The 14,615-nt window shown below is 30.3% G+C and overlaps 1 protein-coding gene across 1 annotated transcript; it reads right to left on the bottom strand.

The window, feature by feature from the left end:
- Nucleotides 1–8,019: 8,019 nt before the first annotated feature.
- Nucleotides 8,020–14,261, bottom strand: LOC129313114 ((+)-epi-alpha-bisabolol synthase-like). The gene is made up of 7 exons (XM_054956015.1): nt 13,946–14,261; nt 13,499–13,757; nt 13,044–13,419; nt 12,056–12,274; nt 8,946–9,084; nt 8,579–8,833; nt 8,020–8,471 (listed from the first exon to the last, which is right to left on the bottom strand). Exons 1-7 carry the CDS (start codon nt 14,189–14,191, stop codon nt 8,172–8,174), a joined length of 1,794 nt encoding a protein of 597 aa, XP_054811990.1. The 5' UTR covers nt 14,192–14,261; the 3' UTR covers nt 8,020–8,171.
- Nucleotides 14,262–14,615: the final 354 nt, after the last annotated feature.

The raw sequence follows: 14,615 nt of genomic DNA, 5'->3' as shown, positions 1-14,615 counted from the left end.
ATGTTTAATTATATTGTTGCTAGATTGATTTTTTTTTTTTATATTGGTATGGTATAGTTGTCATTTGTAATGAGTTACAAAAGACGCTTAAAAGGATAATTAAATTTTTTAAAAAAAAAACATATAGGAGCGCTCTTAATAAAAGCACTCCCAAAGGCCTAGGATACAGGAGTGCTCTCAAAAAAGTGTTCCCATATCCAACCAATAGGAACACTCTTTTTTTAGAGCATTCCTGTAGGTTGCCACTTACGAGAGCACTCTAACAACAAAGTGTTCTCGTAGCATACATACAGGAGTGCTTTTATGAAGAGCGCTCCCTTATGTTTGTGGTGTTTTTTTTTAATTTTCTAAAATTTATGAGAGTGCTTTTATAAATAATGCTCCCATAAGAAAAATCTATTGGAGTGCTTTAAATAAAAGCGCTCCTGTAAGATCTCCCTTACTAATTCACAATTAACTTCATAATTGAGGTAATTACGAGACTAACTTAAGTAAATTATCAAGTTTGTAAAATTTACATAAATGGGATCCTAAGTTTTCAAAACTTAAAATGCTATAAAATCATTTAAAATCATTTTTTAAAAAATAAAATTAGAGCAAAACATGTATACGGAAGCATGAACATTTTATAAGATAAGATAACATCAAATTGGGGTCAACATAGGAAAAAAATGAATTCTAAAATAATTATGTTGCAGCATAAAATTTTATGCTGCAATATAAACTGCAAAATCCATGACAGCAACAAAAGCTGTCATGGTAGATTTCCTACCCGGACTTTCGATGTGCACCAAATCTTCGTCTGACATTCGATTGAGGTGATCTAGGTGTCTACAAAAAGCTTTCTCTAAGCTTTAGTTAATGGCACTGCTTTCACAGTCAGATAATTTCTCAATCAAAAGTTGAACATCAAATTACAAACTTACCCATTTATGCTTTCAACACATAACTGTCATACCTCGATACTGAGGGTATGAATGGCATGAAATATGAAGAGAATTCATATTTCATAAGCCTTAATAACCATAAATTACACTAAAATAATGATATATGTAAGTTATATATAATAATAAAGTTCATAAAGTTCTAAGTATTTTGTAGAAATTTTGGCAGAGTCTCTCCTATAGCTCGGACCACCCGAAACTTCTACAAACAACAATAGAACCTGTCAATCCAACCAGTAAGGAGACTAGCTCCATTCCAACAATTTACATAATAATAAAATAAGACTAGGTCCTAACCATGGTATATGTGAAGCACTAAGTTATAATCACAAAATACAACACTTAGTTTTATCGAAAGAATAGTTGCAATATAATTCCTCTTTTTTCAAAAACAAAAAACCAAAAGGCTCTCAACGATTTGCTGGAGGCATAGGGTTAGCTACGGTATCTGAGACTAAAGAAATTTTTAGTGAGTAGAGTTCCAAGTAAAATTATACATAAAAATTATGCATATAGAACTAGTAGACTTATTCTAAAATAATATCATTAAATACTAAAGCATATACTTGAGCTAAAAATAAAGAACAAATCTCTTTTTTTTTCAATAATACAATTCTAAAGTTGAGCAATATTAATAAAACAGTATACATTTGTCAAAATTTGTACAACTCATAGAATGTAATCATCTCAAGTACAGGTACAAATAGATATAATCTTTTCAAAGAACAAATACAAAAATAATAACTTTTAATTTAAATCTAGGAGGGCTTTATCAAAATGAATAACAAGCATGGATACATAGTCTACAAGGGTAAATAACCAATCAAGCGTGGCTGAAAGCTATGAAACAAGCGTAGCAAAAGCCACAAAACAAGTGTGAGTATCGTGCTCACGAATACCATCCCTCCAATCCACGTGCATTGGCCTTCGCACGGGACTAACACCTCCTATTAACACCCTACTAGCTAGGTGAACTATGGAGCGCTAAGGGCTAACGGAACTGCCATTAGCATCTAGCGTTCTGAACTCAGTCCCTCTCAATAAAATTAAGCATGTATGAAGTAAGAAAACACTTTTAAATTTTTTTTTCAAACATTGTTCAATTATTCTTTTTTGTCATCACTTGTCAATTATATAAACTATCAGTAAAATCATCACATTTTTACTCATAAATTAATTATTAGAAAAATAAGATAAATAAAAATATTTGTACAATTTACAAAATATTATTAGTAAAATTTTAAATAAGGAGATTTTAAAAACATTTTAGTAAAAATTTATGTAGAACGCTATCCACTTACTTGAGAGTTTTCAAAAATTTCATAGTCAAACTTCCTCAATTTTTTGCTTACTTTAGTAATACCCCAAATTAATCTGGCATTTAAACTAACAAGTCTAATGTCATTATGATTTTCCCTCTTAATATAAACAAACAAAATTAACATTCAACCTCAATTATTAACACAACTCTCATTCCAATTTTAATGAGATTTTAAGTATCATTTGATCTAATAACTTCCTTTAGGTGCTGTACCATTTCAATAGGTATTGTAGCATTATATATATATATATATATATATATTTATTTATTTATTTATTTATTTCTTTTAGCCTCTAATATGAAAATTTGAACAATCTCATCCCCCAACTGCTTCTTTCAACATTCATGCAAATACCTTGAGTACATTCAAGAATTTACTCAACTTTCAACAATAACTCTGCTATCAACATACCACTCAATCCAAACTTCTTCCAGTTTGTTCCATCTCCCTAAATTCTCTGATATGGATAAATAAATAATTCAGCTCCCTAAGTTCCATTTTCTTCTTTGAATAAATCAATTTCAGCTTAAGAAAATTCAGATTCTCATGTCCCACATTTCACACGGCAGCAGGCTGAGGAAAGAAACAAACCACAATCTACACTAATTAAACACACACACGCGATGCCAATAACCCAGGACGAAGAATAAATTAACACTGAACACACAACATGCACTACCATCGTCACTAAGGGAAAACAAGGAACAACAACTAAGGGAGACAAAGTTCGACAGCTTTACCACCTCCAGCCGTGAACTCCTAACAACAAAGCGAGAGGACGATGACGAAGCTAAAAGATCTAAAATTATTTACTTTCCTTAGACACAGAGCAAGGGACGATGGCAAAGAAGGATATTCGGTGACTCAACTTCTCTACTGTAAATAACGTGACTATAAAAAAGAGAAGCAGGAATTTCATATCAGAAAATAAAGAAGATACTGAGCTTACTCTACACGCACACACCGACGTCCAGCTGTTGAGGAGAAGAAAAGAAAAGAGACGAACACACATGCACCCTGTCAACACAGCAGCAACGAAGAAACAGAGCAGAGATTCAGCGGCATCACATTGACAGCAACGCACGATCAGCTGACAGAACTGAACAGAAACAGCCGGCGACGAGAAGACAAGTCGAAGATGATAAGGAAACACTCGATTGGGATGAGAGAAAGGAAGCCTAAAGTCGGTGAAGAGAAGGGGGGAGAATGCTCTGTTTTCTTGGCTAAAGAGAAATAGTTTCTGAAGGAAAGAGGGACTAGGAGAAATTTAAAAAAAAGGGCACGAGAAAATCACAAGAAAGGACATGAGAAAATTACAAGAAAGGACACAAAATTTTCCTACAACTTTTAAAACTAAACTTTTGTTTCGAAAAATTTGATCTTTGAATCCTCAAGAAAATTTCTAGCGCGAGTTCTTTTAAACTAACAATTTCTATTTATTATAAAATTTATTTAAATAAAATATCTATTGAGAGAATTTTTTGTCCAATTTAAAATTTAGGGTCATTACAATAATTAGAGTGTCTAAAATTACAAACAAATACCTTAAGCTCATAACTATTCTTAGACTACACTGAATATACTCTATAGGACTCATGCAATACACCACACGCAACCAAAAATATATATATCACAAATTTATCACTCAACCCCATAACACATAAAACACAAGGGGGAGGAATTTTTTGCACAAAACAATCATTTTCATTCCAACCCAGTAAAAATATATATATTCCTATTTACACAAGTATTTTGGTCCTATACTAAGGTTTACAATTAAAACTTACTAACCTAGGGCACAAAATACACAAGTGTGATATAATAATAATGCAAGTAATACTAAAAATATCCATGTGATTCCTAATTGGCAAGTTAACAATCTTAATACACATAAAACAACATAAAGAGGCATACAAAGGATTGCTTTACAATCCTATACCTCGACTCATTTTCCCTGGTCTTAACTTGATGAGCTAAACCCTGAAAATATTGAGAATTGAGGGGTGAGTACAATCACTCAGTAACCAAATTTCACCTAATTTATACAGTTATGTATCAATCAAAAACAGATGCAATTGGCAATAAACATAAACATGTAAGATAACATATAGTCTCGGCCACCATAATAACAACTATATGACCGGGCTTTAAACAAAAAATCATATATATATATATATATATATATCAATAATGCACAATTTGGAGTCATAATAATACCAACCATGCGCCCCTAAACCATACTAGACCATAATACTAACAACTATGTAGTCAGGAATAAATGTATGATCATATGCCAACCTTAAACCTTCCTGATTACCTTCGACATGAAACTGGTGGTTATTCGGTAGCTGCGCCCTTCGCGAACTAACCCAGCCTTCTACTTGTGAGGAGCTATCAGGCCAAGGTTAACTCACTTACTTGTGTAATTCAATTTCTCCCAATGCTAACAACCATGAGATGTTATACCCCTAATCTAGCCTCTTCATAAACCGGTGGAGACTAGTTAGGTTTAAGTCCCTTATAGAACAAGTAGGACAGTCTTGAATAAACTATAGGACAAGGGTTACCTCCCAATTCTAACGGTCGGTGCCAAGGCAAGTTTTCGATTCCAACGATCATTGCTAATACCACGTGGGTTTAGTCAACTACTCCTCTCCCTAGGCAAACTCTTGCCAATGATCATGCTATGCACGTATATCACATATGTATATGCATTATAATCAACCGTTCATATTATGAGTTTACATATCTATACTCAAACCCAACTCACTCCACACACTAACTAGTACATAATCACAATTTCTCATTCATGATCACTATTAGCATATATATAAACATACATATAATTTGTAACAATAATACAACACCAACCATCCTAAATTTGCATCATGAGTTTCATTTATGAAACATGTTTCAAATCAACTATTTCAACAAACAATCAATTAATATTCAACTATACAACTAAGTTTTTTCCAATTACTTCAAACCTTTAAGAGGTTAAAGGTTTACCCCTCAATAAAAGTTTTTCACAGGCTATACCAAAGCTTGAATAGTACACAAGATTATTGATCTACAATTAATTATACCAATCATCATTAAAATCATCATAAACACTCTTCCAACTTTAATAAATCAACACTTTAATTATCCAAAATTTTAATCTCTTACACTTAAGCATAACCATTAAGTTTATTAATTTTTATTAACTCCATTTAGCTTCCATTAACTTATATAATCACTAATATAATACCCAACCATCCAAAATCACACTTTGAAGGTTTAGAGTTTGTCTAAAATAGATGACCCAAGCTTATAACCTTGTAAAAACTTCTAAACTATATGTAGAATACTTAAACAACTCCCATTAATCCCATTTAGACCAACGAGTTCGAACTCATAGCCTTAAATATGAAAATCATCATTTCCCAACTTTGAATCTCACTTCCAAAACATGTAGAGGGAAGAAGAAGAGATAAAGAAGGCATACTTAGATGAAATCAAGCTTTAAACACTTTCAAAATGCCCAAAAATTGAAGCCCTAGCAAAGAAAACACTCTCTTAGTCGCCCCCTCTTTGTTTTAGATCTTACACTCTGTTTTTCAAACTAATTTTCACGTTTTAAAAACTAATTCAGAAAATTATGTTGCGGCATAATTTTTTATGCGGCAACATAACGCACTGTGAGCTAAAATTCAATTTCTCTTTATAATTTAAGCCTATATGACCCAATTTACTTTCGAATCCAATTCAAAAGTTAAAGCTAAACCCAATAGACGTCTCTAACTATCCTCAAACCCAATTATACTTAAATTTCCATAATTACTTTTCATTAGATTAATAAATTATGAAAATTTTTTTTGGAATGTTACATCTTTCGCATACATTACTTACATGAACACTTTTCAACTACTCCCGTAATAAGCCTTTCATATATACAAGAGCGCTAGATAATGGAAGCCCTTTTGAAGCATTTCCATTGGGCAAAAATGAGTGCTCTTATAAGCTATTTTTGCAGTAATGCTTGGTCTCAAGGCTTCAATATATATGTGTGTATGCGCGCGTGCGTGTAGAGGGAAGGAATAGATGCTCCGGCTCTTTTTGCCCCTGTATTTAAAATTAAGGAAGAAAAATAAACACGAGATTGGATTAATAATAGGTAGATATTCAAAGCAATTTTTGTTAAAAAAACAAAAATACGATTCCTTTATATATTTATCTAATTGGATTAGATTTTAGCATCGTCAGACTGATTGGGGTAGCTCTCTTATAGGCATTTTCTCCATTTATATGGACTTGAATTCAAGATTTCATGTTTAAATAATTATAATCCTTTCTACTCGGACCAACATCTGTTGGTAACAAGAATACACCTTTTTTAAATAGTGAAAATTTCCATATTTATTTATGAGTTATTAATGGATAAGCATGAATATAAAATAAATATAAAATAACATTTAAAATGATAAGAATAAATCTTTTCTTTTTGTAAAATATAAACTTTGTTATTGTTTATTCCATAGTAAAAACAATAGTAATATTGAAGTGTTATCATTTGATTGGTGACTGTTATTTTTTGTTAAATGTCTTTTATACTTTTTTAAATTTTATAAATGTTTTAAATTTAAAAATAAAAAATAACTTATCGTTATGAAATTTATTTTAATTGTCAGGCTGTACTTTTCAATTTTATATTGCATTGATTATTGCGCATATATTCTATTGTTAATTTTTTTTTTCAATTTCATCTACTCTTTAAAAATTTTTGAAAAAAAAATGTTCACTTCTTTTTTAATATACAATCTCTCTCCAATTAAAATTCCCTCCATATTTTTCAAATCTTCTTCTAGATAATATTATTTCAATTAAAACATCTTTGTCATGATAAATAATATTAAAATTATTTTCACAGTTAACCACAAAAATTAGCATAAATGTTTGAAAAAAAAATAGCACCAATAGGAACATGATCTAGTCTAAGATAAAGTTTAAAAGGAAGAAGAAGTCAAAGTTAATTATGAAATCAAATGAAATACAAATGTGTAAAACTGGAAATTTCAATATTTTATTTATCTAACAAATGGATGGAAATGGAGTGACGCAGATCTATTGGGGAAAAGAACAACAGGGCGTATGGTAGAAATCCAAGATTCCTTTTTGATGCAGAGGAAAACAAGCTAAAGAAAGTCAAGAGGATGAAAACGAGTGGGTAAGTTACAGTCCACGTTATTTGTTTTGTCATTAAATATTGACATGACATTACATGCGTACGTAAGACATTATGATCCCCGATGAAAGGGAGCAGCAGAAATAATCCGAGGATGGATGGATACTGATAGAGAGTAAGGACAAGTTAAGAAGATATGGACGTCGACGTTTGAGGCTGAGGGATGATCAGGCCTTGAGGAAGTGGTTGCTGCTTGTTCCACTCCCTAAGTTTTCAAACACGTGGAAAGGGCTGACAGATGACATATAGCGCGATGTATTTTTCAATAACGATAAAAAAATTACCACTAATTAATCATCAGTAGATTCAACGTTCAATCTTTTTTTTTTAAATTAATTTTAAGCTGCGATAAAAAACAGTTACTGCTAATTAATAAATTATAGCAAAAATGATAGTAAAATCTCTTCGAATTATATATTTAAAAATCCCTCAAAATGTTATAATTTTAATGAAGTTCTTAACACCTCTATGCAAAAATTTTAAAATAAAAATATCATTTTACCCTTGTTGAAAATAAGAAACCTTAACCACAACTTTTATTTTGTAAATAATAAGAGTTGAATAAAAAATATTACAACACACAACTAAGATATAAAGTTATATATATTTCTTTTTTTTTTCATATAAGTACAATGACTTGAAATTAACAGTCTCAAGACTTTGATTAAACATCATCATCACCTAAATGGGAATGGGCTCAAAAAGCAATGAACGAAGACGCTCCTTGAATTGAGAATCCTGATAAGTGAAGGGATCATCTCCATAATGGTAATGGAAAGTTGCAGACCTCGCAAGTCCCCAAGCAGTGACATTGAAATCTCGAGGGAAGGAGGATGATGACGTGGCAACTTCTTGATTCGTCTTCTGCCATGTTTTATATATCAGAGACTTTACGTGTTCGATCGCTTCTTCTTCTGAAGCTCCAGTGTCATTCATATGGCACTGGATTGCCGACGATACATCACCTGTCTCCTGCTCACGCTGTTACAATTAATTAAACATTATCAGAACAAAATGATAGGAATTACAAGGCTGCATGTAGAATAGGGATGTTCTCATAAAATTGCACACGACATGATGAGTGTCACCTTAAAAGATCCGATGTCATTAAGAAGGCGGAAATTAAGTCCTGCAAGGTAAGGGAGATTTGAAAGTCGTTGATCTAAGAAATCCAAGTCTTGCTTCTTGATGGAATTATTTGGCATAGTAAGATAAGTATGAAGAAAGTAATTATGTCCTCCAATTGAAACCCATGCATTTTCCAAATATTCTTTCAGGCTTGGCGTTTTTCCACCATGGTACCATCTCGCCTCTACCATAAATGCCTTGCACATATCTTGCCACTGTAATATATGTTTAATTTAAATTAATTAATCATCAATGTAATAAACAAGTTTATGAAGAGATAATATTATAGCTATAAATTAAAGCCAGTAATTAATATGACATGCATACCCCTTTCTTGAGGTATGTATCCACGTTAAGCCCTTTTTCTCTCTGAATGTCAGAAGCAAGTTCATCCACAAAGTCATAGATTGCAAAAAATGCCACTTTCATGTACTCTGGGAGGCTACCTAAGTCATTTGTGTCCCACCTAATAATCAAATTACAATATTTATGCCTCTTGAAGGAGAACACATGTATATATAGGAAAAACTACATATGCACATATATTTATAAGAACATATATAGATGTTTACAAATTGAAGTAATTAAAAGATCTTCATAATAATAATTAGTTTAATAATCATTGTTTTTTTAAATAAACATAATATATCAACATTTAAGAATGTTTTGTTGATATTATTAATTATTAGGGGTTAGGGTTTAGGATAAAATTAATAGCATTAGGGTCAAATAATTGAAAAGATATATACCTTATAAAATTAATTAAGAGACTAAATAAAACATTGTATAAAGTTAAATAATTAAATGTGCTCTTCAATTTTTTTTTAAAAAACTAGTATGGTACCCGTGCAATGCACGGTGTATTTTTTAACCTAAAATAAAATTATTTTAAAATATTAATTAATAAAAATGAAAAAAGTTTACATAAAATAAATTGCAATATTAACTAATAAAATGAGTGCAGAATTATAAAAATGAAGACTAAAGAATTCATCATGAATTCTCAAATGCCCAAAACTATGGTGGCCTCCCTCTTCATACCTTTTGCCTCCTTTCTTTGACCCATCCACCAATCTTCTTCGCTTTGTTTTGTTTTCACTCTCAAAGGGAAGCTACTATAGTTGATCAGGTCCATCCCACAATTGTTGATATATCTTCTTTTTAAACCATAATATAATTTATTACTTTTATTATGCTGATATTGCAATTTTGTATTTTTTTTCTTTATCATTTGTAAGTCTATCTAATAATTACATAGTTTGTAATGTTTTTCTCACGTATAATCCATGAAAAATTAATATTATAAGGTAAATATAAAAATTATATGGCTCTATCTTTTTTATTAAATCATGTGAGGGTAGATAAATTTTTGAAGTATTATAATTTTTATGATTTATAAATATCAACAGATAAACATATTAATATATCTTAAAAACTTAATTTTCAACTCAAAAATCAATACTTTCAAATCTTGTAGTTTAGATATTATAATATCAAATATCATCAAGGTCAAAACACAAATTTGATGGTTGAGTCATTATCTTCAAATACAAATTATATATATATATATATATTAAAAGTTTTAAATTCAGTTAATTCACTTGACATTTATAATTCCAATAAAAATTAAAATTAAACATAAATCATTAAAATATTATTCAAAATCAAGAAATTTGGATCATTATGAGTAAATTATTATGAGCATGTTTTTCAAAAAAAAAAATTATAAGGAGATGCCCAAGAGCCAAGATATATATATGAGGAGTGGAAGAAAAATTGCTTTAATTTGATTTGAAGAACCTTGATAATGTATATCTTCCCCTTCATTCCATTTCAATATGCCTGAAGAGTTGGGAAATATTTAACAAATTATTATACAATTTACTATAAATATTTCAAAAACTAACATATTAAATTCTATGAAACCATAACTTCACTAAAATAGAACATAGTAAGTTTTTTCAGTTCTATGACTTACGAAAGAGAGATTTAGAAAAATGGAGGAAGATTCACTAAAAAAATTACAAAATGTATGATTATGTGCAATTACCTGGTATCTACCATAAATATGAGATTTATTATAAATTGAATTACTCTTTCAATTTTCAACAAACACAAAATCATTACACCATTGGCTTGGAATGAAAAATCATCATAAAAGATGACACAAGAGGTGAGAAGGCATCGGACAAAGGGAGGAGTCAAAGAGAATGAGAGTTTTGTGATTTTGCTTGTCTTAATGAGGGAATGGAGCGATTGAATGATATTAGGATTGAAAAAAAATTTCATGTGCTTTATAATTGCTCAATGTGATCGCATGTTTGTGTACTTAGAATTTAAAAACTAAAAATAAGAAAAAGATTATGGAAAGTTATGATAATAGGAGAGTGGGAGAGATAATGGGAGAGAAGTAAGGGAAAATAGGAATTAAAATAACTCATTTTAATTTTAAATATAATAATTTTTTAATATTTAAAAAGATTTAATAAAAAATCTAATGTGCATGCTAAAATTGTATATTTTGGATGATGGAGATGGGGAGTTATGATAATGAATAAGTTCGTGCGAGAGAAAATGTAAAGATAACAGGAAGTCGTTTTTACAATTTAAAGATAATATTGTTATTATCTATAATTTTTTTGGGTATTCTGTAAAAGAATTATTTTGGAAATTAATGTTCACATGGATAACTTATAATCACAACATTTTAAAAAATGCATATATGTTGAATCTAGAAGGAGGCCTGCTATTCTATTTTTGCGTATAGATATATAGATTTACTCCATTTAAAATATTATTATATTATTCATCATAATAAATAATATATCATTTCTCATTCTTATTTTTATCTTGCCATCATCTATTGGTTTTTAAAATTAAATGTTTAGAATAGGAATAGGATTATGGGGAGTTACAATGCAAAGAGAGTGGGAGAGAGGAATGAGGAAAAAGTTAGTTAAAATAAATAATTTTTTAAAATAGAAAATTGAAATTACAAAAATAAGTTAATAGAATTAAATGAAGTTGAGTGGCAGTTTGCATTTGCAGCATTTTTAGGGGGAAAAAAGGACACGTGTCGAGCTTGGAAGGTAGCTTGTGGTTCTACTTTTATATATATATATATATACACACACACTTATTTCTGTAAAACTCAGCGATAACTTTGATTTTTGAAAGTCATTAACCTAAAATTTTTAATATGTAATTTTTACAATGCAGCTTTTCCAAACATTTAGGATTGTGGAAGAACTCATGTTAATAAATTTACGATAAAAATATTAAAAATCAAAATTTGAAAAAACTACTTTCAAATTTTAGAAGATTCCTTTTTAAGAACGAAATTAAACTTACTATATTACAATTTCAAAAACTTAATAATAATATAATCTCATGAAATTTATAATAGTTGAATTGATTATATTCTGAAAAATTCAAACCTGGAAATGGCTTGTGTGAAGAGCTCTAATTCTTCCAAAGTGCCATGAACATCATAGAGATCATCTGTTAGTGTAATTGTGGCACAAAGCTTCCCAATGACTCTTCTTAAATTGCCAGCATGTGGCTCATCCCTTATCCCTAGGCTCCATACATAGCTGCCCACCACCCTACACCTGAAGAAGTTTACCTTCTTCTCCAGCCCTGTTCTCTCCCACCATCTTCAAATCAAACACACAATTTAATTAACATTAATATATATATATATATATATATAAACCTAGCTTGTCCATATCAACTCGACTATCAGTTATTTCAATAGATTAATTTTTTCACATTCACAAATTACCCATTATGTGATCGTATGTTTTCAAAAAAAAAAAAAAATGGCTATATTTAATACTCCCTCCATCCCGTTTTATAAGATATTTTTTTAGATGATTTGATGTACAAGAAATTTTGACAAAAATAAGATTTCATTAATATAATGATAATTATTTCAATATTACCCCTCATTATTTCATTCCTTAAATGATTTTTCTTCTCTCTCTTATTAATAAAGGGAATTTTTGGAAGTTTATAAAAAACTAATGTTGTAAACTATATTTTTTTATCAACAATATTTTAACTATATTTAATAAACTTCATTATTATATGTAATTTTATGAAAAAATATTTTATAAAGGGCAAGACTTACTTAACCTTCTATACTTAACGTCATTTTATCCAGTCAAATGAAAATTGGTGGATTTTAATATGTTAATAATATTGATAAGAAAAATATATTATAGGATAAATAATATATAAATGATCCACATGTTTCAATTAATTTAATTAAAAACAAATATTTTAAGTATAAGGCATCCCTACAAGACCATCATTTTCGTACTTCGTTTTTTTTACTACATGTTGAATGCATCATTTATATTCATTTTGTGAATGAAGACTATATTTGGACCAAATATTTTAATTAATGTGTATATATCGCACCTGAAATTGGACTTCACTTCTTCCTGGTACATGGCTTGAACCATGTTATAATCCAATTTTGCAAGTTGAAGTATAGTTGGATTCATATTAGGCATTCTTTCATATTCACCAATGAACCAACGAGCCTCCCATCTTGGAAGCCTCCAATGTAATGGAAGCTCCAAAGCATGTTTCACTTGGCTTGTCAGTTCATGTTCGGTGTTGTTGCTCACAAAATCTTTCAGAGATTTTGAGGTGAAATTTGTAGCCTTTTCTAGAATAGTTTCATCTTCCATTAAATGAAACGAGGCTTCGTATAAAGAAAGCATTCCCTTGATATCCTGAGATAAAGTTGTTTGAAAATCACCCTCTTCATTGTTGAAGCTACCAAACACGTCTGCAACAACAAATAGGTAGTTTAAGTCGTTTAGCGAAATTTTGTCAACTAATTCATCAGTGGCAACTTTTTTCCATACCTGGGGATACATCATAGCCATGCTGTCTCAAGAGTCGAAACTCGAGTGCTGTGGCATGTAGATTCAGCTTGTTATTGAACCTGCTCACATTATAAATATTTTCCAGTATCTTGTTTATTTCACTTTTAAATTGATAACCTAGTCCAAGCCTTTGTAAGGTATCTATAAGCTCAAGTTGGTCCACACGATTCACTGTTTCTGAAAGCAGTATCCTAACTTCTGCCATAAGTTTTCTGCTTTCTTCTTTATATGCTTGTTCCTGCATGTTGCATTGATAATATCTAACAATTATTTGCTGGAAATAAAAACAACTATATATGACGACAATAAGAATGGAATTATAACTACAAAGTGTTGAAGTATTGGTACTAAGCGGTTGAACGCAAAATGCATATATATGAAAATTAATGGCTAATTATATATAAGAATGGAATTAGCTTGGCAGACCGTATAATTATTATTCAGTGACTGAATATAATCATAGCGCCAAACATCAGGCTGGAAGTCTCCAGATCTACGAGAAACTTGCTGAGTCTGATCAGAAACCCTAGCTGATGATGAGGCCTTGCACTGGACTGTAAAAGAAGGAGCATTGAAGTTTTTGGATATTATGGCTGCAACTGAAGAGGGTGTTTTATTCAGAGGAAGCATGTTAGTGAGAAAAGCTACTTGAGGAAGATGAATAAGAGCCATAATATTACAGCAAATTTGTAACCCAAGTTCAAAGTAATGCTTGGTCTCAAGGCTTCAGTATATGTGTGTGTATGAGAGAGAGAGTATATATAGAGGGAAGGAATAGATGCTCCAGCTCTTTTTGCCCCTGTATTTAATTAAGAAAAAAAAAATAAACACATGATAGGATTAATAATAGTTAGATATTCAAAGCAATTTTTATCTTAAAAAAGATATAATACACTTCTTTTTATCGAGCTGGATTAGATTTGAATATTGTCAAACCTAATTGGGATAGCTCTTTTATAGGCATTTTCTCTATTTATATGGACTTGAACTTGAGACTTCGTTTTTAAATAATCATAATTCTTTCTACGCGGACCAACATTTGTTGGTAGCAAAAATACACTTTTTTTTATAGTGGAAATTTCCATATTTATTTCTG

Source organism: Prosopis cineraria, unplaced genomic scaffold (genome assembly GCF_029017545.1).
Source record: "Prosopis cineraria cultivar Desert tree isolate PC_DT_omini unplaced genomic scaffold, ASM2901754v1 PC6, whole genome shotgun sequence".
NCBI lineage: Eukaryota > Viridiplantae > Streptophyta > Magnoliopsida > Fabales > Fabaceae > Prosopis > Prosopis cineraria.
This window is presented reverse-complemented; position numbering and strand designations above follow the sequence as displayed.